The sequence below is a fragment of the Cnephaeus nilssonii genome, assembly GCF_951640355.1.
Source record: "Cnephaeus nilssonii genome assembly, chromosome: 13".
Taxonomy (NCBI): Eukaryota; Metazoa; Chordata; class Mammalia; order Chiroptera; family Vespertilionidae; genus Cnephaeus; species Cnephaeus nilssonii.
The window spans coordinates 62,072,234-62,099,862 of NC_137084.1; the positions used below are offsets into that span (position 1 = coordinate 62,072,234).

The 27,629-nt window shown below is 38.8% G+C and overlaps 1 protein-coding gene across 3 annotated transcripts in view; it reads left to right on the forward strand.

Annotated features, from left to right (window-relative positions):
* CEP57 (centrosomal protein 57) overlaps positions 1 to 27,629 on the forward strand; it is a 61,419-nt gene that overhangs the window by 21,987 nt on the left and 11,803 nt on the right. For 2 of the 3 annotated variants that reach the window (XM_079789244.1, XM_079789243.1), the window contains 7 exons: positions 550 to 706; positions 13,265 to 13,444; positions 13,738 to 13,859; positions 18,417 to 18,533; positions 19,659 to 19,736; positions 22,774 to 22,881; positions 23,402 to 23,479. In XM_079789244.1, coding sequence (XP_079645370.1) covers positions 586 to 706; positions 13,265 to 13,444; positions 13,738 to 13,859; positions 18,417 to 18,533; positions 19,659 to 19,736; positions 22,774 to 22,881; positions 23,402 to 23,479 — 804 coding nt within the window. In that variant the 5' untranslated portion in view covers positions 550 to 585. The remainder of the gene's footprint in view (positions 1 to 549; positions 707 to 13,264; positions 13,445 to 13,737; positions 13,860 to 18,416; positions 18,534 to 19,658; positions 19,737 to 22,773; positions 22,882 to 23,401; positions 23,480 to 27,629) is intronic. The other variant, XM_079789245.1, reaches the window with a different exon arrangement.

Consider the following 27,629-nt stretch of genomic DNA (forward strand, 5'->3'; position numbering starts at 1 on the left):
ATGTACCCTTATTGGGGATCAAAGCCACAACCTTGGTGTATGAGGTACACACACTAACCAACTGAGCTACCCAGCCACGGCTAACATTATTTCCTTTTTATATTGTCTGGCATATGGCTAGACTCACACAAATATGAAACACTTTAAAAGTTTTCTTATTTTAAAGTATACATGGGAACGTCCGGCCCGTGGGTCATATAAGGCCCATGAAATCATTTGGTCTGGCCCTGCCAAGGCATTCGGGGTGAGTTAATTAAATGTTTACCAAGTATAGCAGACTATTTGTATGGCCCACAAATGATGTTCTAAATATCCAAATGCTGCTTGGCAGAAAAAGGTCCCCCACACCTGTTTTAAAGTGATTATTGGATTCTGTTACATATGATTAGTGGACTCTGTTGTTTCTGTTGTCTCTATCAGTGGAACATATATAACAGTCTGGTTCTCAGTCATGAACATTCATGGGTGTGTGGGTACGTGTATGTGTATGTATACACATGCCATTTGCATTTAAATTTGAAAGGTTATTTCTGTATTTTTATCTTTCAGAATATCTTAGCTGAACCATCAAGGTCTAATGGAAGTATGCTTCGCCATTCCACATCTTCATATGTAGTATATCCACCAGATAAGCCTTTCCTTAATAGTGATCTTCGACGCTCCCCAAATAAGCCTACACTTGCCTATCCAGAAAGCAACAGCAGAGGTAATAGAGCCTAGCAAAACAGATGTGGGTTTTGTGTGTGTGTGTGTGTGTGTGTGTAATTGATGCTTAAATATTCTTAATTGTGTCTTTTCATTTTAAATTTAGAGGAGGCAAGAATATTTTCCCTCTTCCTATTTTAACCTCAAAGTATAATGCCTTTTTTAGTTTGCTTCTTGTCAAACATCATCATTCTTAATATTTTATCCTGCAGTAATGCACTTTTCTCTGAACTTTTGAAAAAGTTCCTTTACATAGATGTAAAAATCAGAACTAGATATAATATTGTAACAGAAGGAGTAATATCTAATTCTTAGACTTGTGTTCTGCTGGAACTCTAGTGCTTGGGTTTTTTTAATATGTGTTTTTTATTTTGTTTTTTTAAGAAGAAATTATTACTAAAAGGAAACTGTTTTTATTCCACTGTGAACTTAGTTGTTTTTTACTTTTTTAACCTATGTTAAGTTGTTTGAATGTCATGTAGTTTTCGTTATTTTTCAGAATTGCCAATCTTTAACTACTGTATTCTGATAAGTAGCACTTTAGCAGTTGTTTTATTAACCATTAAATTAATTAGCATGTTCTTCATCATCATCATCTTAGAGAAACAGTATCTTATAAATAAGTTTCTGATTAGGAAATTGAATATTGAATTTTAAAATTCTTAAAATATATTAGACACCAGGTTAAATTTATTTTAGCAAACGCATTTGAGGCCCCAGGATTTACATTGGAAACTATGCTTGGATATTATTATCTACCTGATACTTGACTATACAGTCACCTCACAGTTTACAAAACAGTCATTCTGAGATTAGTCTTTTTAAGATATTTGCAATGCATTTCCCACTTGAAACAAAAAGTTCCAAACTAATTTACAAATGCCTATTTAATTTATATGTTGCAAACCTAACACTTCTTTTATCTAGAGAATTGTTAGTAAATATCATTGCCACAGTACTAGTGATTAAACACAATATATATTTTTTAAAGAATGAAATTCATTAGCATTCCAGGTAAAGCAAATATATTTGATGTAATCATAATATGAAAATTGTATAAGGTAGTTATATTCAAAATTGACAGATGAAGAAATATCTCGAAGATGTTAAACATATATAATAGCAAAACCTTTATCCCTTTCCACTTTTTCCCTGATTTGTTTTAGTGTACCCTCAAATATTTATTGAATGAAGTTTTATTTTTAATAGAACTCCTATAATAAACTTTTTGTGCATATTATAAATGCTTTTTTCTCACTAATACTTTATTTAGCTGGGGAAAGCTTTGTAATTCTTTAGTTATGGTTTAATATATTTTCATTGATAAATAAACACTTTACACTGCTATCTGATAATTACAGAACATGAAAATACTAGAGGCCCGGTGTACGAATTTGTGCACAGGTGGGGTTCCTCGGCCTGGTGGGCGATTGGGGCCAGCCAGCTGGTGGAGGGGAGGGACCATGGGAGGTTGGCTGAGGGAGCACACTGACCACCAGGGGGAACCTCCTTTGTTTAGCATCTGCCCCCTGGTGGTCAGTGCACGTCATAGCGACCGGTCAACCAGTCGTAAAGGTCGCTTAGGCTTTTATATGTATAGATAATTTGACTAATGGCTATGGAAAGAGATAATTAAGCTGTTTCTTGTACTTCTCATTCATTTGAACTTTAGTTAGAAAAGAAATTGGAAATTGTTACTGCCTTCAAAAATGTATTAATGTCTTTAGAGCCGTTTAACCTTTTGCACTCGGATGTCGAGTGTGACTCGACACGGTTAGCATCGGTAGCAGCTCTTTTTATACTCTTTGAATGTATCAATAATTTGAAATATAAAAAAATCCAAATAAATAAGTTTGTATGAAAAGAAACTCCAGTTTTTTATTCTACTGCCGCGCTTTGTAAAATCTGGGGTATTTAAAAAATTAAATCCCAAGTAGAATAAAGGAATCGAGAAAAAAGCAAACGAGTGCAAAGGGTTAAAAATTTGTAACGTCATTCCAAAGAGTTTTAATATAAACCATTGTTCATGTTATTTGTTCAGTACATTTCAAATGACAGTGTCATGGAGAATAACTTGGACACCTGAAGTAAGATAACTAGATGTAAGGCAGTTCTTCTAGACAGTGCTTTCTAATCTTTCACACATTACATAGTACATGTGGAAAATGAAAGTGCAATATATGTACACCACAGAAAGTACAGATAAACTGCGGGCTTGATGACAACTAGTTTGGTCTCTTTAACTGTTCCAGGTCACTCTTGTCTCTCCATCCCTCTTCAGAGTTGAGAGAGAAAACATCTTGGCATATAAATTTGTGTCAGATATGTAGAAAGCTCAGTGTTATTGTGTTAGGTATTAAAAATGTACTGCCCATCTGTTCTTTTAAAGCATTGGTTCTCAATTTTTTGGTCCAAGAAGCCCTAATAAACCTATTGCATAAATATTTTGATGAACAATAACTATTTTCCAGATTTTAAAAAATAGTCTAAAAAGTGACATTGTTTTATTTAACACTTTGTAAATCTCTTATTTATGACTTATAGAAGACAGCTTGATTCTCATATATACTTTTATATTTCATTTGAGGAGATTTTATTTTGATTGAAGTATGTGAAAAAAATCTACACAGGTATGTAGTTGGAAAAGGAATAATATTTTAATAGCCTTTCCAACAATTTAGATATTCTTTGATACTATACCAAAATTTAACACATGGTGGTTTTTTAAAATTTAGTTGCAATATGCAATCTGAAAATATCAGTGAATTTTCTATACTCTCTGACTTCAGGAACACCTATATGTTTGGAGATTATGAGTTTTAAGATTCAGAAGTGGTTTTAATTATGGTTATGGTTTATTACAATGCAATCTAAAGAAATCTAGATGTTTCCAAAGTTCTCCCTCATAGAGGTCACACAGAAACACACTTGTTTCTCCAACAGTGAACTCTCCAGCATCTATACTGCGTTTCTGTCCAGTAAAGCCCACTTAAGGCTCAGATTAGGGCTTCTGTCTGGAGCACTTTTTTTTTGCCTGCGAAACCAGTTGTGATATTTACCATAAAAAACATTGTTTACACAAACAACCTAGGCAGACTTATGCAGTAGAATCTAGTGCCCTAGGCCTACAAAACATCTTATCAATTAATAACATGGGAAACACTTCAAAAGCCAAGTTTCATAGATTAGCCAAGGTTCAGTCCTGCTGTATAAACTTTTTTTATCCTATTATATGGAGATCTAGTGTTTGCTGTGAAAAATCTGTTCGTGAAAATAAACCTAACACGTACAGTATTTTTAACTGACATTTTCCCATTTTTTCAATATTTGAGTTTGCTTCTTATTCTAGAAATGTATTTTCCACAGTAACTCTCACAATTTATGAAGTTAAAAATCTTCTAATCACGCCAAAACCGGTTTGGCTCAGTGGATAGAGCGTCGGCCTGCTGACTGAAAGGTCCCAGGTTCGATTCCGGTCAAGGGCATGTACCTTGGTTGTGGGCACATCCCCAGTAGGGGGTGTGCAGGAGGCAGCTGATCGATGTCTCTCTCTCATCGATGTTTCTAACTCTCTATCCCTCTCCCTTCCTCTCTGTAAAAAATCAATAAAATATACTTTAAAAAAAAAAAAACTAAAATTTAAAAATTAATTTTAAAAAAAATCTTTTAATCTTTCAATGTTCATTTCTACATAAAGTATTTTCACTCCAGGGTCTTTCTAGGTAATGTGGAAATTTGAACATAAATAGCACAAGGGTGCATGACCTCATAGAAGTGAGGGCAATAGAAGGGAAGAAAAAGCAAGGGTTCACTCACATGCTTTTTGAAGGCGGGGGGCGGTAGGGAGCTTAAGATCAGTCACTTGGTCATTTAGAATGTTTTTTAACTTAAGAAAGCCAGCATGCTAGTATGAAAAGTAAATATTTGTCAAACTAAAAGTAAATATTTGTAAAACAAATACAACTTTCTTTTTTTTAAATATATATTTTATTGATTTTTTACAGAGAGGAAGGGAGAGGGATAGAAAGCCAAAAACATCGACCAGCTGCCTCCTGCACACCCTCTACCGGGGATGTGCTCGCAACCAAGGTACATGCTCTTGACCGGAATCGAACCTGGGACCTTTCAGTCCGTAGGCCGACGCTCTATCCACTGAGCCAAACCGGTTTCGGCAAATACAACTTTTGAAATGAAAATATTATAAAGCAAACTAATCATTTGGACCCAAATATCTTCAATTAAAACATTAGAAATAAGGGGATGAAGTAAAAGTTTGTTATATTTCTTATGTGAACTTTGTTTTATATACAATTTCATTTTTTATATACAATTTCATTTTTGCATTGAAAATGCATTCAGAGATGTGTTTATGTATTTATATATTTAAAAATATATATTGTGGATTAGTAGAATAAAGTTACATTGTATCTTTATGATACTAGACTTATTTAAGAACATTTTAGAAAACAAAGTACATTTAATAAAAAGTTAACTATTTGTGATAGAAACTCCCAATCTGAACTAGTTTTGGCAAAGGGGACTCTTTTTGGTTTACAAACATGAAAGGTAGGATTGAAAAACCAAGAACAGGAAGGCAGATGTAACGGTGAGCTTAAGAACATTAGGAGCCAATGACTCAACACGGCCTACATTGCCCTAGCTGGTTTGGTTCAGTGGATAGAGCATTGGCCTGCGGAATGATAGGTCTCTCCCATCTCTCTCTTTTATTTTTTTTCTGCTTGCCACAGACCAGTTTTTCCACATGTCAGGAAACATGGTTATTAACAAAGTAAGTTTTAAGTTGAACTAAATTCTGGATTTAACTTTTGGACAAAATTCTAAAAATTCCCTGAAGAGCCTGTGTCTGAGTCAGTCAGCTTTGGTGAGTTTTGTGAGAGGCCACTAAAGGAATCAATCCTATATAATAAAAGGCTAATACGCAAATTGTTCCTTCTACCAGGAGTTCAACTAGGAGCTTGACCAGGGCGTGGGGCTGGCCGGCCAACCACCCGTGGCCCCTCAGCCCCGCCAGCTGGCCCAATCAACTCGAACCCATGCACGAATTTGTGCACCGGGCCTCTAGTGTATACATAAGTTGTAGTTAAAGCCATGTTGACGTAAGGGCAAATTCCCTGGAAAAGCTGTGTGCAAAATCAGACAAACCGCTATGCTATGCTTCATGTAATAAATATACTTCATATAATAAAAAGTCAAGGAAACAAAATTAGAAAGCATAAAATACAATGATAAAGAATAGGATGACATCAGGTATATGGTAAATGGGATTATGTTAGAAGACTCAAAAAAGCCCTGGCTGGTTGCTCAGTGGTTAGTCAGCCTGCAGAACCAAGGTTCCAGAGTTAGATTTCTGGTCAAGGACATGTCAGGTGGGAGCGCTTGTGAGAGGCAACCAGTCCATGTGTCTTTGTCATTTAGATGTTTCCTTCTCTCTCTCTATCTCTCTATCTCCTCCCTCCCTTCCACTCTGTCTAGAAATCAATGGAGAAAATAACCTCAGGTGAGGATTTAAAGAAAAAAAAAAGAAGAAAAGTCAGTATATGCTTTTTAAGCCAAAACTAAAACAAAAGGACACAGGTTAAAAATAAAAGGTTGGCAAAGACATGTTAGAAATATAACAAATAAAAAGGATGAATGGCAATATTATTGTCAGATTAGTATTATACACAAATAGTTTCATATAATGATAAATTGCAATGACTAATACCCAGGTGTCAGAAATAAAATGAACTTAAAGCATAAATAGTAAGAAGGTAAGTAAAGCCCAAAACCTCGGGGACACTAAGAGTCTATATAAGGCCTAGGTATTGGGATACAATTGAGGAGAAGTTGGGATTTAAAATCCAGGTAGGGACTGGAGAACAAAACTTTAGACCCATGAAAGGGATCTAAAGCTTCTGAAATAATGTTTTCTTTGAAAAACAGAGACTAATGGAGAAAGGGAACTAGAACAACTCAGCCTCCTGGCCTGGGAAAGTGGCTGTGGATAGAAAAGTCACCTCTCAAAAATCAACCTAGGAATGTTCTCTGTGCTCACTGAGGTGCATACATGAATGAATAAATAGAGCTGTACAGTGTTAACTCAGTGGAAACGCTTAATATTTTGAGTTGCATGTAAAGAATGTGTGAGAGCTGCATTTTTTCTTTTAATAGAAGGGTTCAATATGTAAGTGATGGCCTCACTTTGTCAACTAATAACAGATTATAGAGCTATAAAGATAGGAAGTGTGAAACTGGTACAAAACTAGATATTAGTGAAATAGAAAGTTTATAGACACAGATGTATATAAGGATGGAATTCTAGAAATGCATCTATTGACGTGGAGAATGATTACACATATGTGTGTGATACAACATAGTCAAGAGTAATCCCACTAACATAATAGCATAGAAAAGTACAAAAGGATTTCAGCAAAATATTTTAAATTATGCCAAGATGTTACCATTTGGGTGTCATATTTTTCCTTCTCGTTCCTGTTTTTTTTCTAAATTCAATTTAACTCTAGTTAACACTGCTGTATAATATACAGCAGGTCCTCAACATAGTTTCAAAGTTTTATTATAACATTGATTACATGAGTGCCCTAGGATGTTTTGCTTATATCCATTAATCTATGGTAGAATTGGTTTTGTTATACGTTATTTCCCTTAAAGTTGTAAAACCTATTAATGATGTTAGGTGAGGACTTACTGTTTAGGAAAGTTGTTAAGAAAGTAGATCTTAAGAGTTCTCATCACAAGGATAAATTTTTTTCTTTTTATCTATATAAGGTAATGGGTGTTAGCTGAACGTATTCTGGTGATCATTTCACAATACATGCTCATCAAACCATCAAGTTGAACACTTTAAACTTACATAGTGATGTATGTCAGTTGTTTCTCAAAACTGGAAAAAATAAGCATGAATTCAGGTTTGTTAAACTAAGGAAAGTGTGAGAAAGAACTAATGTTTGGCCTGTGTTGTGTTTTATTTTAAAATAAAAATGCTGAGGATTCTAAGGAACTTCTAAGAAAGATTCTAAAGAAATGCCAAGATTCTAAGAAAGGTACATAAATCTATTATGCAGAAAATTAGAAATTAGGGACAATATGGTAGATATTTATAAGACTAAAATGTTTGGTTCTCTATTAATAAATTTGAGTATTATAATAAAACTAGAGGCCCAGTGCATGATTGAATCATGCACGTGTAGGATCCCCTACACGCTTTCGCTTTCCATCGCGGGGGAGCTGGGTGCCTGTCCGCTGGTGCACCAGGCCTTTCAGAAGCCTCCGGCTCAGCAGAGGCTTCTGAAAGGCCTGGTGCTGGAGCAGACAGGCACCCAGCTCCCCCGCTTTTGATAGTCCGTGGTGGGACGTGAGCTCGCTGCTCCAGAGGCCCCTTCTGTTCCGCAGCACAGCCATGGCGCAGACGCTGAGCTCGCGCCGCCACTGGCGACGCGAGCTCAGCGTCCTGCTGGCCCAATCAGCTACCCTGGCCACCCCGAGTCCCGCCCCCTGCGCCTCCCTCTGGCCCAATCATGGGCGTAGCGGAGTGATGGTAATTTACATATTACCATTTTATTAGGTAGGATTTTTAAGGTGTCTCAGTAAAGCTCTAACCCAGTGATGGCGAACCTGTGATACACGTAGCCATTTCTGATGACATGCAGCCGCTGAGGTGGCCGCATGCCGAGGATGAAACATTTGCTGCTCCTGAGGATGAAACATTTGCGAAATAATGTTTTTTCCTCAAAGTGACACACTACCCAAGTTATGCTCAGTTTTTTGGCGAAGTTTGACACACCAAGCTCAAAAGGTTGCCCATCACTGCTCTAACCCCAAGTAGTTTTGGGGAATAAATTTTGCAAAATGTTTAAACAGAAAATCTCCAGGATATATAAGCCATTCTAGAATGCAGAAAAAGAAAGCATATACCCATCCCAGATCTCTTTTGTTAATCTAGTACAGTGGTCGGCAAACAGCGGCTCACGAGCCATGGTTTGCTGCTCTGTTGACTGATGAGTTTGCCAACCACTGGGATAGGGGCTTAATCACAAGGAACAACAACAGCCTGTAATTATTGGAATCAAGAGTCTAGGTCAGTGATCGGCAAACTCATTAGTCAACAGAGTGGTAAACCGTGGCTCGAGAGCTGCAGTTTGCCGACCACGGATCTAGTGTATCCCTGTCATAACCACATTTGCTCACTTATAAACAAAAATTGAGTGTTCCAGCCAATTACAAAATAACTGTAAATCCTAATATATAAAAACCCAGAGTCCGTAACATCCAAAACTACTGAAGGCTCAACCAACCAGAAGTCAGTGCTGGGTTGCCGTGGTGACCCAGCACTGACTGCCACAGCTGTGGGAGCCGGGACCCAGCACTGACTGCCAAGGGGGCTGCGGATTAGGCCTGAAGAGAGGCCTGGAGACAGAAGCAGGGTCTGATCCGTAGCCTCCGTAGCAGCTCTTGATCAGCACTTTCCTCTGTCTTTCGCTCTGGGCCTGGCCAGCAGCCGTGCCTCTCTTTCTCTAGGGCAGGCATCCTCAAACTACAGCCCGCGGGCCACATGCAGGTGTTTTTGCCGTTTTGTTTTTTTTACTTCAAAATAAGATATGTGCAGTGTGCATAGGAATTTGTTCATAGTTTTTTTTTTAAACTATAGTCCGGCCCTCCAACGGTCTGAGGGACAGTGAACTGGCCCCCTGTTTAAAAAGTTTGAGGACCCCTGCTCTAGGGCCTCCACTGGTGCTGCTGATCAGCCCCGCCTCTTTGATCAGGCCTGTTGATAGGCCCGGAGACACTGACTGGCACAGAAACCAACCAATCAGAACCAAATCTGGGTGAAGTGTGAGGAGCCAATGGCTGCCTAGGAGGCGGAGCTTTTGATGTTGACTGGCATAGAAACCGACCAATCACAACCAAATCTAGGTGAAGTTCAAGGAGCCAGTGGCTGCCTAGGAGGTGGAGCTTTTGACACTGACTGGCATAGAAACCAACCAATCAGAATCAAATCTGGGTGAAATGTGAGGAGCCAATGGCTGCCTAGGAGGCAGAGCTTTTGACGTTGACTGGCATAAAAACTGACCAATCAGAACCTAACCTGGGTGAACTGTGAAGGCAGAACTTAAGGTGGGGGCTGAGGAGGGGTTTTAAGGGCAACAGCGGTTTTGGTGTACAATGTAAGAAAGCGATTCAATTTTTTAATGACCAGTTTGGCAGTATAGTGCATATGGCTGGCTATCAGTCCAGATACAGGGATTATGTATTTATTGTCTGCCAAGAGCATTTCCTCCTGATGAAAAAGGCTCCCTCCCCCCTCATTTAAGCAATCCTATTCTATATAATCTGTCTCTACTACTAAAAGGGTAATATGCTAATTACCGGGTCGACCGGCCGTCTTCCAGACATCTGACTTCCTTTCAGACAAAGCCATGGTGGTGTGGGCCAAGGCAGAAGCTGTTAGGGGCGATCAGGTTGGCAGGGGAGGACAGTTGGGGGCGAGATCAGGCCAGCAGGGGAGGGAAGTTGGAGGTGAGATCAGGCCTGCAGGGGAGGGCAGTTGGGGGCAACCAAGCCAGCAGTGGAGGGCAGTTGGGGGGCGAGATCAGGCCGGCAGGGGAGGGCAGTTGGGGGCAAGATCCAGGCCGGCAGGGGAGGACAGTTGGGAGCAACCCGGCTGGCAGGGGAGGGCAGTTGGGTGCAATCAGACCGGCAGGGGAGGGCAGTTAGGGGTGATCAGGCCGGCAGAGGAGGGAAGTTGGGGGAAAACAGGCTGGCAGGAGAGCAGTTAGGCATAAATCAGGCTGGCAGCGGAGTGGTTAGGGGGTGATCAGGCTGGCAGGCAGAAGCTGTTAGGGGCAATCAGGAAGGCAGGCAGGCGAGCAGTTGGAGCCAACAGTCCTGGATTGTGAGAGGGATGTCCGACTGCCCATTTAGGCCTGATCCCACTGGGATCCCAGATTGGAGAGGGTACAGGCTGGGCTGAAGGACACACCCCCCTCCGTGCACGAATTTCGTGCATCGGGCCTCTAGTCTATACTAATAAAAGGCCAGGCGTCACGACCAGAGACCAGACCACCATGGCCCCTCGCCGGGCTGGCCTGCCCTTAAGCAAGCGGTTAGGGGCAATCAGGCAGGCAGGCAGGCAGAGTGGTTAGGGGTGATCAGGTAGGCAGACCAGTGGTTAGGGGTGATCAGGTAGGCAGACCAGCAGTTAGGGGTGATCAGGTAGCCAGGTCAGTGGGTAGAGGAGATCAGGTAGGCAGATGGCCCCTCGTTGGGCTGGCCCTGCCCCCATGCAAGCGGTTTGGGGCAATCAGGCAGGCATGCAGAGTGGTTAGGGGTGATCAGGTAGGCAGACCAGCAGTTAGGGGTGATTAGGTAGGCAGATGGCTCCTTGCTGGGCTTGCCCCGCCCCCAAGCAAGTGGTTAGGGGCAATCAGGCAGACAGGCAGAGTGGTTAGGGATGATCAGATAGGCATACCAGTGGTTAGGGGTGATCAGGCAGGCAGACTGGCAGTTAGGGGTGATCAGGTAGGCAGGCAAGTGGTTAGGGGTGATCAGGTAGGCAGGCAAGTGGTTAGGGGTGATCAGGTATGCAGGCCAGCTGTTAGGGGCAATCAGGTAGGCAGACGGCCCCTCACAGGGCTAGCCCCACCCCCCAGCAAGCAGTTAGGGGTGATCAGGTAGGCAGGCGAGTGGTTAGGGGCGTTTAGGTAGGCAGACGGCCCCTTGCAGGGCTGGCTCCCCCCCCCCCCCCCCATCCCCCGGCAAAGAAAGAGGGAGGCCCAGGCCAGCCAAGCCATTGCACTCCAGCCTGTCACCTGCAGAGGGAGGCCACCGGTGTCAGGGGAGGAGGGGCAGCACTGCACAGATGGCAAGCAGTGGCAGTGGCAGTGGCAGGGGCAGCACTGCACAGATGGCAAGCAGTGGCAGTGGCAGTGGCGGTGCTGGTGGGGCCAGCAACCTGCAGCCAGGGGAAGGAAAGCCCCGCTAAGCCCTGATCTCAGGCCAGACCTAGCGACCCTACCCGAGGAGTCCCAGATTGTGAGAGGGTGCAGGCTGGGCTGAGAGGACCCCCACCCCGAAGTGCACAAATTTTCATGCACCAGGCCTCTAGTCCTATATAATAAAACCCTAATATGCAAATAGACCAAACAGCAGAATGACTGGTCGCTACGACGCTTATTGACCACCAGGGGGCAGACGCTTAATGGAGCAGCTGCCCCCTAGTGATCAGTGCACTGCCACACGGGGGGCGCTGCTCAGCCAGAAGCTGGGCTGTGATCACGGCTGTGAGCACAGCAGCGGTGGCAGGAGCCTCTCCTGCCTCGGCACAGTCAGACATTCCCCTGAGGGGTCCCAGTCTGTGAGAGGACGCATGCCGGGCTGAGGGGACCCTCCCCTCCCCCCCTCCCCCCCCCCCCGCCCCGTTCCCACCCAGGGCACCAGGCCTCTAGTGCAAAATAAAATAGCCAGAAGTTTCATGTGTTTTAAACAGAGTGTCAGAGGTGACCCTGGCCAGGTAGCTCAATTGGTTACAGCCACATCCCTATACACCAAGGTTGCAGGTTTTATCTCTGGTCAGGGCACATACAAAATCAACAAATGAATGTATAAATAAGTGGGACAGCAAATTGATGTTTCTCCCTTCCTCTTCCTCTCTCTCTGAAATCAATAAATTTTTTTAAAAATGGCAAAGAGATTATAATTAATAATGGTCTGTGTTGGAAAAGACATGCTTCTGATGAAAGTATAAATTAACGCAACCTTTTTATAAGGTACTTTACTTTTTCAGGAAACTTTAAAATATGAATATTTTTGAGCAGTAACTTGATTTTTCAGTTTTTAATAAGGACATACCCTTTTAAGACAGCATGAATGAGAGCTCACAGTATCTTAATGCTAGAGTGAAAAACAAAAATTTTAATCTCAATTTATAGTAAAAAGTATATATAGTAAAAAATTGAAAGAAATAACAAATTGACAGTCATTATCTTTTGGTAGTAGGATTATCAGTTATTTTCTTTGTTGTATTTTCCTGTGCCTTGTACAGTGAGTACATACTACTTTTATAATTAGGAACTTTCATTGGGCAGTTAAAGTGTGCTTAGATTTTTATCCTAAGTAATGAAAAAATAGATATTAAAAATAATCCTTTTTATGCTAGACTATTTTAACTCTGATTGGATTCTGCCTGTGATCCTTTTAATGAAACAAAAAAGAGTGATAGTTAATGTACTTCAGGACAGTTATATGAACTGGTATGATTAGCTAAATATTTTCACCATTTTGAAAATCTGAAATACCTTTACCGTGATAAAGTGGTTTTTACATGCGTACCTCACATGTTTCAGAAACTCAAAAGCTATCTTTAAATGGATTTTTAAAAAATTCTCATATGATGGTAATTAACATCTTATTGTTCCCAAAGAGTGATCCTCCACTGGACCCACCCATCAATTTTATTTTTTATGTAGATAGGTTATTCTTTCTAAGTGAACTTTTTCCATATATATTGTTATCTTATAGTATTCATATTTGTATTTGGCAGCCATATTTTCTGCTCTGAAGAATCTTCAAGATAAGATTCGACGCTTAGAACTTGAAAGGATTCAGGCAGAAGAAAGTGTGAAGACCTTGTCTAGAGAAACAGTTGAATATAAGAAAGTATTGGATGAACAGATACAAGAAAGGGAGAATTCAAAGAATGAGGAATCAAAGCACAATCAAGGTTTGTTTAATTATTAAGGAAATAAAACACCGTCAAACAAAGTATTGTAAAATTACTCCAAAATTGCACATTAGCATTTTCTGGTGGTCCGTCTTCAGACACTACAAAACTGCATTATACTCTGATGCATGTTGAGGAACTTTTAGGTATGTATGGTTTACATCATCTGAAAAGGCTCAGAGGGCTACTGGAAATGTTTATTATGTACACAGTAGACAAAATTCCTTTTAACAGCTTGTTAAAACTGTTCCTTGAGTGTCCTAATTTCTGCTTTTCTTACATATTCTTTTTAGAACTGACATCTCAGTTGTTAGCTGCAGAAAGTAAATGCAATCTTTTAGAAAAGCAATTGGAATACATGCGTAATATGATAAAGCATGCAGAAATAGAAAGGACATCTGTCTTGGAGAAACAGGTATGATACCTCACCGATTCATTCTCAAGGACAGTTATTTGTGGGGAAAATTAGACAAAGTTTTTTTTCCTCAGTGAGGACTAATGGTGCTGTTGTAATAATCATTTCTACTTTTATCTTAAAGTAACCATTGGCAATAGTACCAGCAGTTCATTTTGAAAATCTAGTGGAAGCTTTGAGAAAAAAATGTAATTGGTTGGTTTTTTTTTCAGCATAGCTATGAAGGGGAGGTTCCCTTTTGGATGACACACACACTGCCCCATCCTCTACACCAGTGATGGGCAACCTTTTGAGCTTGGTGTGTCAAACTTCGCCAAAAAACTGAGCATAACTCGGGTAGTGTGTCACTTTGAGGAAAAAAAAAACATTATTTCGCAAATGTTTCCTCCCTGTGGCCGCGTGTCATCAGAAATGGCTACGCGTGTCAGTGCTGACACGCGTGTCATAGGTTCGCCATCACTGCTCTACACCAAGCTTTGATAGCTTCTGCTTTTGAGTAGTGTTAACAGCCCATGACTTGGGGGTCATTACTTGGGGTCCTTTGTAGTATCTGAAGATTTGATTGGCCTTCTAGTTATTTCTATATTTGGTAAAGTTTTACTTAAATTGGAAAAACATTGCATAGTGAGTTGTGTGATCTTTTTATGTTATGATAACTTCTTTGAGTCTACATTATAAAAAGTATTTAAAAATTGTATCATGGCCCTGGCTGGTGTGGCTCGGTTGGGCAGCATCCCTTGCACCGAAAGGTTGCTGGTTCAATTTCTGGTCAGGGCACATGCCAAGATTGCCGGCTAGATCCCTGGTGAGGAACATGAAGAAGGCAGCTGATCAACGATGCTTATCTCTATATCCCTCTCCCTCTTTCTCTAAAAATCAATTTTAAAAAATCTAATAAAATAGAAAGAAAGAAAGAATCATACTGTACCTCTACTTCTTCACTTTAAAGACTCAGTAAGGTTAGCAGGATTTCAAGTTTCTTTATACTTTGAAAAACTTTGGTTTCTTTATTAAAGTGTAGTTAACATACAATATTACATTAGTTTCGGGTTTACAAATAATGATTTAGCATTTATATACCTTATATAGAGATCACCATGATAAATCTAGTAACCATCTGTCACCATATGGTTATTATGATATTGATTATATTTTTTATGTTGTACAGTACATCCCTGTGATATTTATTTTATAACTGGAATTTTTTACTTTGAAATCTTTTCTCATTTATTCTATCTGATCTCCTCTGACAGCCATTAGTTTGTTTTCTGTATCTATGACTACATTTTGTTTTACTCATTTGTTTTTTGTTTTCTTTGTAGATTCTGCACATGAGTGAAATCATAGGGTATTTGTCTTTGTCTGACTTATTTCACTGCGCATACTATCCTTAGGCCCATCCACATTGTTACCAATGGCAAGATTTCATTACTTTTTATGGCTGAGTAATGTGTGTGTGTGTGTAAAGCAATGATTCTCTCTCATCATTGATATTTCTCTTTCCCTCTTCCTCTCTGAAATCAATAAAAATATATTTAAAAAACATAAAATATTGTGTTATAATGTAAAAACCCCAAAATTACAAAAAATTAACTGTCTTGCAGTATATTTCTAATTTATTTTTTAAAATCCTGAATTGTTTTTATAGAGGTAATCAAGTGTTATTTCTTTCAAATGAAACTCCTTTATAGGCTAGAAGAGGTTATGTGATATTGCACTTTAAAAACCAATACAAAGTTCATTTTTTCTATGCTGATACTTCAAGAGATATGTCTTTCTCTTTATGGAAGTGTACAGCCTTCTTTACTATTTCAAGCTGTTGTTCTTCTGTTTCATTTCTGTGCAATCTTGAGCTGCTTTCTGAGTTTTTTTACTTGTGTTCCAGCTAATGAGTCCTTTTTCTCTTGCACATTGTATTCTCTACAGTATACAGTTGTGATCACAGAAAACTGAAAGATTACCAGGGTTCTGAAGAGGAGGCATTCGTAACCCAATAGCAACATCATCCTGGGAATTAGGAGGTTTTAAAGAGGCCAGGGAAGCAGTTCTTATGGCTCCAAAAGATCTTACTTCTTGTCATGTGGTTCAGAAATATTATGGGTACAGCATTCTCTCTCAGTAACTTATTGCATTCCCTCATAAAGCAATCTGGAGTAAAGTGTTCTGAAAAAATACTACTATACTTGCTGGGTTTAGTTTTTTCTTCTGATAGCTGCCTCCCATTCTTTGCAAAGACTGGATCAAGTAAGAGGAAACTTGTGGAAATAAATGGGCTTATCCTTATCCTATTGGTTTCTTGCCACCTTAGGTGGAACAGGACTGCACCACCCTTCACTTCTGCCGCCCCAGCAAGCAGGTGAAGCTGTTACCAGGGTCACTGCTCTTGGCTTTGACACCCTCACTTCTTCTGTAGCTTTGGCCAACAATTACAATGATAGCCTCTGTCCGGGTGCCTAATGTGCCTTTTTGTTGCTTGCAATAGCAGAAGGACCATGTACCATCTCCTGTCTCCCATCTCTAATTGTCACCATATTTTTTGTTTCTAATGGCATCTTCTTTACTCCACCTTGTTTTAATGTACCATAGCTTTGGTTTTTATTTCTTCCTTTTATCTCTTTAAACACTATAAACTGTTTTTAATTTCTTCTTAATTATCTGATGTCTTCAGAGTACCAGTTCTGTCATTTACTGTATCTACTTAATCTCACTTACAGTGTGGTTGTTGGTTTTTTTATGGGAAATAAAAACATACATTGTATGGTGAACTTACTCTTTTGGGGTGTTTTTTTCCCCCCTGGGAACGTATACTTTCTAAGTCAGTGGTTCTCAACCTTTCTAATGCCGCGACCCTTTAATGCACTTCCTCATGTTGTGGTGACCCCCAACCATAAAATTATTTTCGTTGCTACTTCGTAACTGTAATTTTACTACTGTTAATGAATCGTAATGTAAATATCTGTGTTCCGATGGTCTTAGGCTCTACAGCAGCGGTTCTCAACCTGTGGGTCGCGACCCATAGGTTGGAAACCGCTAGCAGGGTCACCTAAGATCATAGGAAAACACAGATATTTATGATTCATTAACAGTAGCAAAATTACAGTTATGAAGTAGTAACAAAAATAATTTTATGGCTGGGGGTTACCACAACATGAGAAGTGCATTAAAGGGTCTCGGCATTAGAAAGGTTGAGAACCACTGTTCTAAGTGGTGTTACAACTTTAGGAAGTAGTTGTGTATTTACCTTTGCTGAGGCTTGATGGTTTTCACTGGTTCTGGTCCCGATTTATATTAATTTATTGGCTGGGGGTTCTTATATCTGCAGATGGTAGCACATTGAGATTTTTTTTTTTTTTTTTTGTCATATTCCTGGTATATTTTATATATCAAGGCTCCGGTACAGCTTCATGTGACATTTTGCCTCTTTATCCCTTTTCACTTGCGTTTGAGCTTATCTGTTGCATTTGTAGATTTTTCTTTCATGCTTTCAAACTTAATTATGTTATTTATTACAGTGGTTTGTCTATCACTTTTATGTGATAGATTGGTTGTGGAAGAAGGTGTTTAGTTCAGTCTGCCACACGATTGGAAATGTAAGACATTTCTAGGTTTGTGCAAGCACACTATGATGTTTGTACATTGTCGAAGTCACCTAATATGCACTTCTAAGAATGTATACCTATTGTTGACTGGTATATATAATAGTTGACTTTGAATTATAGCCCCATTTCATCAGTAAATTTCAATTATCTTATTCAATAGGAATGGTTCCAATACTGGAAATAAAATGTGATTTTTGCCAATTTTTGTCTAAATATATTCTTTTAAAGTCAGTAAACTACCCACTGTAATGGATAGAAGGAAATTAATAGTTCACACAAATTCCTGAAAAAATTATTGCTGTTTGTATTACTTTGCCATTTTCAAATTTCTGATAGTATATTGCCTACTGCTGTAGACTTGTATGTGGAGATATACTCTTTACAAGTTTAGGTACTTGGTATATTGGCTTTTTACCAATAGACATCAATTTAGCATATTTCCACTTTTTATCCTAGTTTAATAGTTTGTCTTGTGATTGTCAGTTCTGAAACCTGGTAGGTGGCAGTCTTTTCAAATCCTTGATCCTAAAACTGAAAAGAAAAAAAAAAGGTTTTACATAAAATTCACAGGAAATTAAATAATAGATATTAAAACTGTAATTATTGCCTTAATAAAGAGATTAGCTATTTAAGATAACCAGACTAATTAGAAGAATGTGTGCGTGTGTCCCCTACATATCTAGTAAATCTCTCCTATTTCACAGTGTAATGATAGTTTTGCTATAATAGAACCACATTATAATAGTATTTAGTGAAGACAGGAGTCCATGTGTATTAATGTGCTGATCCTGTGGTTTCATCTTAATGTTTTCCTAGAATTTCTCTAAATTATGTAAGTAGTTATATGAAAGGCCAGAAAAAAATAGCATACAGTGTACTTACTCTAAGTTATACTCAGTGTTGTTTTTCAGTTTTATTTTGCTGAAATCATCATGCTGTATTTAATATTGTTTCCCAGGTTTCCCTAGAAAGAGAACGACAACATGATCAAACACATGTTCAGAGCCAACTTGAAAAATTGGACCTTCTTGAGCAGGAATATAACAAACTAACTGCAATGCAGGCCCTTGCTGAAGTCAGTGAATGTATTTTTTACTTATCTGTATCAATGGAACAACCGGTTGACCAGTTGCTGTGGTGTGCACTGACCACCAGGGGGAAGACTCTCAATGCAGCAGCTTCCCCCTGGTGGTCAGTGCGCTCCCACCGGCAACCTCCTGAGGCTGGCCAACCGCCTGCGGTCCTCCCCTGGCTGGCCAACCTCCCTTGGTCCCTCCCCTGGCTGGCAGGCCCTGATTGGCCCCCTGCCCGCCCACCCGCTGCAGTGGCAGGGTGATGACAGCGGCATTGGCATCTGCGTCTGGCATCCTTTCTTTCCGTGCCTGGCCTGGCGACCTTTGCCTCCTCTCCTGACCCCGCCGGGGCCTTTGGGCCCCGGGCTGGGACGGGGAACCGGGGGTGGGTGGCAGTGGATATGGCCCCTTTCCCAGGGGCTGGTGGCCAACCTTCCGCGATGGACAACCCCCTACCCCTGCCAGCAGGCCCTGATCGGCCTGGCCCTGATCGCTGGCCAGGCCTCGGGACCCCACCCATGCATGAATTCATGCACCAAGCCTCTAGTCAATACATAATATCTATAAAATAGATCATTTTATAATATTCGATATTTGTAGAAAGAAGTGATATTATAACAAACAGGAATTTTTAAAAGGAAGAAATGTAATTTGGAGAGAATGTTCACATTTTAAAACTTACACTCATGAAAAGTAGGTGTTTGTTTTTTAAATGTTTGAAGATAAAATGTTTTTGAGTATTCCTAAGGCTTGCATCACTTGTTTTAAGTTGTTCTGTTACCTAATTTTAGTTCTAATTAATTTTCTCAGGAAATACCAGTACCACTGACACTAACGTTTCAGACTCGGCTTCCATCTAACTTGAGTGTGTTCATACAGAGCTGTGTTCTTTGGACATAGATTTTTTACCCATAATTCTGTCGAACCTCGCAAATGACTAATAATAAATCACAAGGGAGTGTCGAGGATACTGGCAAATGCAGACCCATTACTAGAGTGAACTAGCAAGCTTATATTAACTATACTAAAATTTTACACATATTCCTCTGTTGCTATATTAAAATTTTACAAATTAGACAATAAGACTTTTTCACTGTTACCACTTTGAATTTTTTTTTTTTCACTAGAAAAAAATGCAAGAATTGGAAGCAAAACTTCATGAAGAAGAAAAGGAAAGAAAACGTATGCAGGCTAAGGCAGCTGAGGTAAATTGAAATGTGAACAACTAGGCCCCTCATGTTTTGTACTGTTTTTATATAAGTAGATGGTTAACTGTGGGCTTCTTAGATTATTTATATTTTGGAATGGTCCAATATATAAATTCTTAGATGTACTTTAATATGGAAAATTACAAACATTTTTACAGAGTAAAACCTGAGCATTTCTTTAGACTTTTTCAAATTGTGGGATTTCAGTTAGGATTTTGTATGTGCCCTGACCAGGGATTAAACCACAACCTTGGCATATCCAGACAACGCTTTAACCAACTGAGATACCTGGCCAGAGCTCAATCAGTATTTTTAAAAGTCAGTAGACTGAAAAATACCAGAGACTGTACATAATGTAATTAATAATACCTAATCATGTAAAACTTTTCACACGGGTCACTATTAGAAATATATTAAAGCCATCATTCGGTATTCTATCTATAGGTGCTTTCTTTTCCTTGGTGGCCTCAAGACAGAAGTTGAGGTAGAGGGCTGCCCCAATAGCTATTGACATATTAATTCACAAAAGCTACCATATTAGGCAAATGAGTTTGGCTTACTAGTCTTGGCTTTTTATTTTTTTTACTTTTATTAATTTCAGATAGGTAGGGAGAGTGAGAGAGAGTTAGAAACATCAATGATGAGGGAGAAGCATTGGTTGGCTGCCTCCTGCATGCCTCACACTGAGGATGGAGCCCACAACCCTGCCATGAATCCTGACTGGGAATCCATCTGTGACCTCCTGGTTCATAGGTCAATGCTCAAACACTGAGCCATGCCAGCCGGGTTAGTCTTGGATTTTTATCCCTTGCAGTGGCTACTAGGTAGAATAGGTAAGGCAGTGTGAATTCACAAAAGCATTGAGTTTATGTACAGCAACCAGAACTGCATTTCTAGAAGTAGCAACACTTCTGTACCCATTAAGTCTTATTTACAGGCTTAATAAAAGACTTAAGTTTATAACTGTTGATTCTCCCCTTATTCATTCAAATATCTCCTATATATTGCCCTCCCCATTCCAAAGTTTTTAAATAACATTGGCAAATAATATTCTCATAATAATATTAACACAAGAAGTAGATCCTGATTTCAAAACAATTGGGAGGGAATGATTTCTAGTTCAGGCTGTGGCAGATGCCAACACTATCCTGGGATCACGTCATGAGTGTGCTCGCAGGATTGTGACCATTCTAGTAATCTCATCTTCGTTATCTATTTCTTCCTGTGCCTCCCAGAATTCATTGACTTCACATACTCTCTTTCTTTAAAACATGTATTTTTTCCTCAAATATCTACCTTTTGATCCATTTGCATATATTTTTCCCCTCAGGGTGCTTTCTGAGTTATATAGTCATATGATTTTATTTTTGACTGCCTACAAAGTTTGAAATCACTTGTTTTCTCTGCCCATTCCACTTTAGGGTGGGCCACTTTACTGTGTCTACATTTCCTCATTTGTAACATGAAACTTATGAGTTGTGCTTTATATACGTTGTGGTGGTGAGTTTTATTGTACATGTAATACAAATTAAACAAGTTCATAATTTTATTTTGATAAAGGTATGAAAGCAACCAGTAAGTCAAAGTACTGATTATTGGTCATAATTTATGTATCATATTTCTTGCTTTTTTATTTAGCAAGCATAAAGTAGGGACCAAATCAGTTACTACTGATAGTGTAATGTCAATAAAGGTTTTGAGTTCTGATAATTCTATTGTAGTGGAAGAACAATGGCTAAGCATAATAAGTGGTTCCAAGTCTAGATAACCCTTATTTGTTTAGCCTTAGGCAAGATATTTGACCATTCAGAGCTTGAATTTTACCATGGATAAAGTAATCTTCATTTTATTTCTGCTTAGTATTAGATCAAATTAGAGAAAAAGATAATGACAGCACTTTAAATTGTTAAAACTCTGCCATACAGCTACCAGGGAGAACTAAAAAGCTGGAAGTTAAAAGTATTTAAACTAATTGTTCTTTTGTTTACTACTCAAAATCATTGGCTTCTTAGGTCTTCCATATAGTAATTTCATGTTCCTTGAATTATAGTTATTCAGTTTACTGTGTATAAAACATTGTTAGATGTGTACGAATGTAGGTGCTCCTGAAAATGAAAGTCCTATATTTCTTTGTCACTGAATAGATTCTTTCCCGGGAGAATGCAGTAATTGTGGGAAGTCTAAGTAATGATCTCAGTGTTTCTTTTAACTAATCCATTGGTTCTAAGTGTTTGTTCCAGTTCCATCTTAATTTCCTGGGGAACTTTAAGATACTGTTAAATACAAATTTCCCCAATCTAGAAGGTTTTAAATGATGAGGTCAGGACAGGAGCACTCTTAATTTTATTCCTCATAAACTCCAGACAATTTTGATACATAGGCAAGTTTGAAAACCACTATTCTAGACTAATGCACTAACTCGTAAATGTGTATGGTTATATTGATTTAAGTAAAGTTGTAAGTTGGCTTAGGGAAAACAGCAGTCCTTGTTTGAAATCCTTAGTAATTGCTTGTGGAATTCCTATGATGTAGATAAGAAATTATTTTTATTGTAGTTACTAAGCTTCTAGAGAAATGGGCTTGATTACATTTGCTGACGTACCTTCCAGTTCTTTTGGACATAAATTTCCAGCTCCTTTTTATTATATCATTAAGTGTATGAGTTTTTAAAAGAGGAAGAAGTGTATTTGCTTTCAAGCCGCTTTTGTGTCAGGTGCTGTTACAGATTCTGTGTGTGAAAGTAAGAAAATACTGAAGCATCAGATTGCAGTTAGATATAGTGCATTTAACTTATTAGCTATAATTTATGGAGCAGCTCCAAATAAGGGAGCTTCAAGATAAATTGAGATGCTGGTATTGATTTAAAATGTTTGACAGATGTTGACAGATTGGTTTAAGACATAGTTATACAGCTATGATGTATTTTTTAATCAGACAATCCTGTAAGTTTTATAGGCTTTTACATGGAAAATCTCAAATTTGAATTCTAGCTTTTATTTCTACAGCATTAACTTTAGGCTCATATTTTTTCTAGTTGCAGACAGGTCTGGAAACAAATAGACTTATCTTTGAAGATAAGGAAACTCCTTGTGCCCCCTGTGCAAGAAGAATTAAAAAAAAGAAGTCAAAACCACCAGAAAAGGTATGAAAGCAACCAGTAAGTCAATGTACTGATTATTATTGTCATAATTTATGTGAAAACACTCAATAAACCCTGTAATATTACAACCTTGGATGAGTAAATTAAATCTATTTCATTCTCAGGTTCTTCATTGGGAAGATGGGGATAAGTAATACCCACTTCTAAATTTTACCCTGATAGTGAGATAATATATATGAAAACATTTTAGAACTACAAAACACTGCATAAATATTAGTTGTTAATATTCAGTATTGCATTAATTACTCTTTGTTCTTGAAATGTTTTATACTAGTACACACAAACACAGCACTAGACTGTAATTGCTATTTTATCAGGTTTTATTTTTTCTTTCCTAGACTAGGATGCATGCTAACAAGTATTATTAGGAACTTAAGACCATAATATAGATGAGGCAAGTAGTAGCCCAGCAGTAAGCTGGAGTTTCAGGTTAGTCATATACTAGTATAGTTAGCTTTTACTGTCATGTGAGTAAAACTGTTTTTCTTTCCTTTCCATTCAGAAAGGTTCTAGGAACTATTTTGCTGCTCAACCACATTATAGATTATGCTTGGGTGATATGCCATTTGTAGCTGGGAAGGTGAGTTGGTTGAACTCTAGCTTTTTTGTTTGTTTGTTTTTTGGATAACTTAGATCTTTGAATTAAATCTACACATTTGCCTGTATACCTAAAAATGGTGGAAATATTTTCTGCTCTTTTGTGGGTCATAGTTATATAAGGATGAGATGGAGGAAGGTTTTCTGGGATTGGAGGAGCAGGGAGGGGACTAGGAGGACACTTTAAAACAGAAATTTTTTGTGGAAGGGAAGTTACAAACAAAAGGAGAGACCCTGGTTTGGAGAAGGTGTGGTTGCAGAGAAGGGACAAGGGAATAAGAAACAGTATGTTTGTAGCATTGAATTTTTAGTATCAACACTGTTGATTTCTATTTAGATAAGGGTATTTAAATAAATAAAAATCACATTCTGGTTATCTTCACTTCCATATTACTTAATAGAGGCCCGGTGCACAAAATTCGTGCACGGAGGGGTGGTGTCCCTCAGCCCAGCCTGTACCCTCTCCAATCTGGGACCCTTCGAGGGATGTCCGACTGCCCGTTTAGGCCCGATCCCTGTGGCAGTCGGACATCCCTCTCACAATCCAGGACTGCTGGCTCCCAACTGCTCGCCTGCCTGCCTTCCTGATTGCCCCTAACTGCTTCTGCCTGCCAGCCTGATCACCCCCTAACCACTCCCCTGCCAGCCTGATTGATGTCTAACTGCTCCCCTGCCAGCCTGTTTGCCCCTAACTGCCCTCCCCTGCAGGCCTGGGTCCCTCCCAACTGCCCTTCCCTGCAGGCCTGGTCGCCCCCAACTTCCCTCCTCTACTGGCTTGGTCACCCCTAACTGCCCTCCCGTGCAGGCTTGATCGCCCCCAACCGCCCTCCCTTGCAGGCCTGGTCCCTCCCAACTGTCCTCCCCTGCTGGCCATCTTGTGTCCACATGGGGGCAGCCATATTTTGTGTTGGAGTGATGGTCAATCTGCATATTACTCTTTTATTAGATAGGATAGAGGCCTGGTGCACAGGTGGGGGCCAACTGGTTTGCCCTGAAGGGTGTCCTGGATCAGGGTGGGGGTTCCCTTGGGGCGTGGGGCGGCCCGGGTGAGGGGCCTGTGGTGGTTTGCAGGCTGCCCACGCCCCCTGGCGACCCAAGCGGAGGCCCTGGTATCTGGTGTTTATTTATCTTCTACAATTGAAACTTTGTAGCCTTGAGTGGAGGCCTAGGCCAGCAAGAGCAGGCGGAAAGCTTGGTTTCCTCCATTGCCGGGGAAACCCAAGCCTCCCTCCTGCTCTCTGTGGCCGTAGCCATCTTGGTTATGTTTATTTGCATATTCGCTCCTGATTGGCTGGTGGGCGTGGCTTGTGGGTATAGCTGAGTGATAGTTAATTTGCATATTACTCTTTTAGGAGATAGGATGATTGTAGATTCATAGGACATTGAAGAAATAATACAAAAAGGTCTCTTTACCTCAATAGTAACATAGTATGTAACTAAAGCACAGTATTAAAACTAGGAGATTGCCATCAGTACAAACACAGACCTTCGGATTTCCATAGTTTCACATATACTCCTGTGTGTGCTGTACGCATATACTCAGGCACAGGTTCGTGCAGTTTTATCATGTAGATTTGTGCAACCACTACCATACCATATCTATAATTTTGTCATTTCAAAAACGTTATGTAATGGAAGCATACAGTTATGATACCCTTTTTTGAGATTGAATGAAAACTTTTTTACTCAGTATAATTCCCTTGAGATCCATCAAATTATTTTGTGCCTATAGTTTTTTCTGTTGCTAAGTACTATTCCGTGGTGTGGATGTACCACAGTTTGTTTAACCATTCATTCATCCATTGAAGAATATTTGGGTTGTTTCCAATTTTTGGCATTTACAATTAAAACCAGTATGAACGTTTACATACAGAGTTCTGTTTGGACATGTGTTTTACATTCCCAGTAGTAATGTATGAAAGATGCAGGTTTTCCACATTCTCGCCAGCATTTAGTATTGTTACTTTTTATTGCAGCTGTTCTGATTAGTATTTTGTGATCCCTCACTGTGATTTTAATTTGTATTACCCTAATGATTAATGATGTTTGATTTTCTTTTTATGTGCTTATTTGACATCTATATATCCTCTAGCGAATTGTCTATTTATATATTTAGCTCTTTTTAATTTAATTTTCCTTTTCACTATTAGGTTTTGGTAATTCTATATGTATATGTATTTTAGAGACAAGGCATTTTTAAGATATGTGGTTTTCAAGTACATTCTCCCAGTCTGTAGCTTCTCTTTTCATCCCCTTAACAGATTGTTTCACAGAGGAGAAGCTTTTCATTATGACAATGTAGTTAATTGATTTATTTGCTTTTATGGATCATGCTTTTGGTGTTACATCTAAGAACTCTACCTTTGACCTATGTTATGTAGATTTTCACCTGTTTTCATTTATATTTAAATCCATGAGCCACTTAAAATAATTTTTATATACAGTATGAGGCTATTAGGTCAAGACTCATTTTTTATTCTGTTTGGTATATGTGTTTGCTTCTTTGTCAGTACACACTGCCTTGATTACTGTGGCTTTATATAGTAAGTCTTAACATCAGGGAAAGTGATCCCTCCTACTTTATTCTTCTCTTTTCAAAAATTGTATAACTTTTCTAGTTGCTTTGCCTCTTCATATGAATTTTAAAATAAACTTGTCTCTTTGTACAAATTGCTGGATTATGATAGGAATTATAAGTGTAAATCAATTTGAAGAGAATTGACATCCTTGTTGAGTCTTCCAGCCCATGAATACAGTATCTAATTTATTTCGATCTTTGATTTTTTTTATCAGTGTTTTATGGTTGTCAGCATATTAATTTCATATGTTTTATTAGATTATACTCAATTTTTTTGAGTGATTGTAAATTGTAGTTTGCATTTCAGTTTCTGTGTGACCATTGCTAGTATATTTAATTTTTGTATGTTGGTTTTACATTCTGTTACCTTGCTGAATTCATTTATTCTAGGAATTATTTTTTGGATTACTTAAGGTTTACTGTGTAGAGAATCACGTCATCTATAAAAAGGGAGAGTTTTAATTTTTCCTTGTTAATTAGTATACCTTTTATTTCCTTCTCTTGTCTTACTGCACTGGCAAGGATTTCCAATATTATGTTGAGTAAGAGTGTTGAGAGTGGGTATCTTTCCCTTTTTTTTATTTTAAGGGGAAAGCATTCAGTCTTTTACCAATAACTATGATATTAGGTATATGTTCTTTGTTAGTGCTCTTTATCAACTCGAGGAAATTTCCCTCTGTTCCACCTTTACTTACTGAGTATTAGTTCCCTGAATGGATGTTGGATTTCTTCAAATGCTTTTCTTTATCAAATGATATGATTACATAATTTTAATTTTTTACCCTATTGAGATGTCGGATTGCAGTGATTGATTGTAGAATATTGAATTAGCCTTGCATTTCTGAAATAAACCTCACTTGGATACAGTGTATACATCTTTGTACAAATTGCTGAAATCAGTTTACTTCCTAACAGTAGAAACTAGGATAAAAAGAACATCTGTTTAGCTTATCACAGTGTTCTCCAAACCTGACTGATCAGAATCAACTTGGCAGTCTTAAAAAGAAACATTTCTAACTCCTGACCTCACACTGATTGAGTTTGATGTACTGCCTAGGAATCTGCATTTTAAGCTGTCTGGATGATTCTTTTGGAGCGAAGTTAGCTCAGCCATCTATGTGTGAGTTGAAATAGCATGTTGAGGTTACTGTTTAGTATTCAAAACAAAACCAAAAGTTTTGAGAAGGCTACCAGGTTTTTCTTGTTGATTATGTGACAAATTCAGCCTTAGTGCTTTCTATTATTCGAGGACAAAGAAATAAATACACAGTAATAATCCCTATCACCTAGAAGCACATAACACTGTTTAATAGGGAAAATGGACATGCAAACACGATATAAATATTGTGATAGAGATAAAGGCCATAAGTGATCTGAGTTTGGACAAATTAAATACCTGGAGATTTTATGGAAGTCTTTAAAAATTATATATTTGAACTGGGTTTTAAAGAATGGCATAGAAGTTGTCACACACAAAAATATGGCACGTGCAAATAGTTTGTTCAAATAATGGAGAGAAATTAGGAGATGGGACATGAGGCCAAGGAGTATAAAT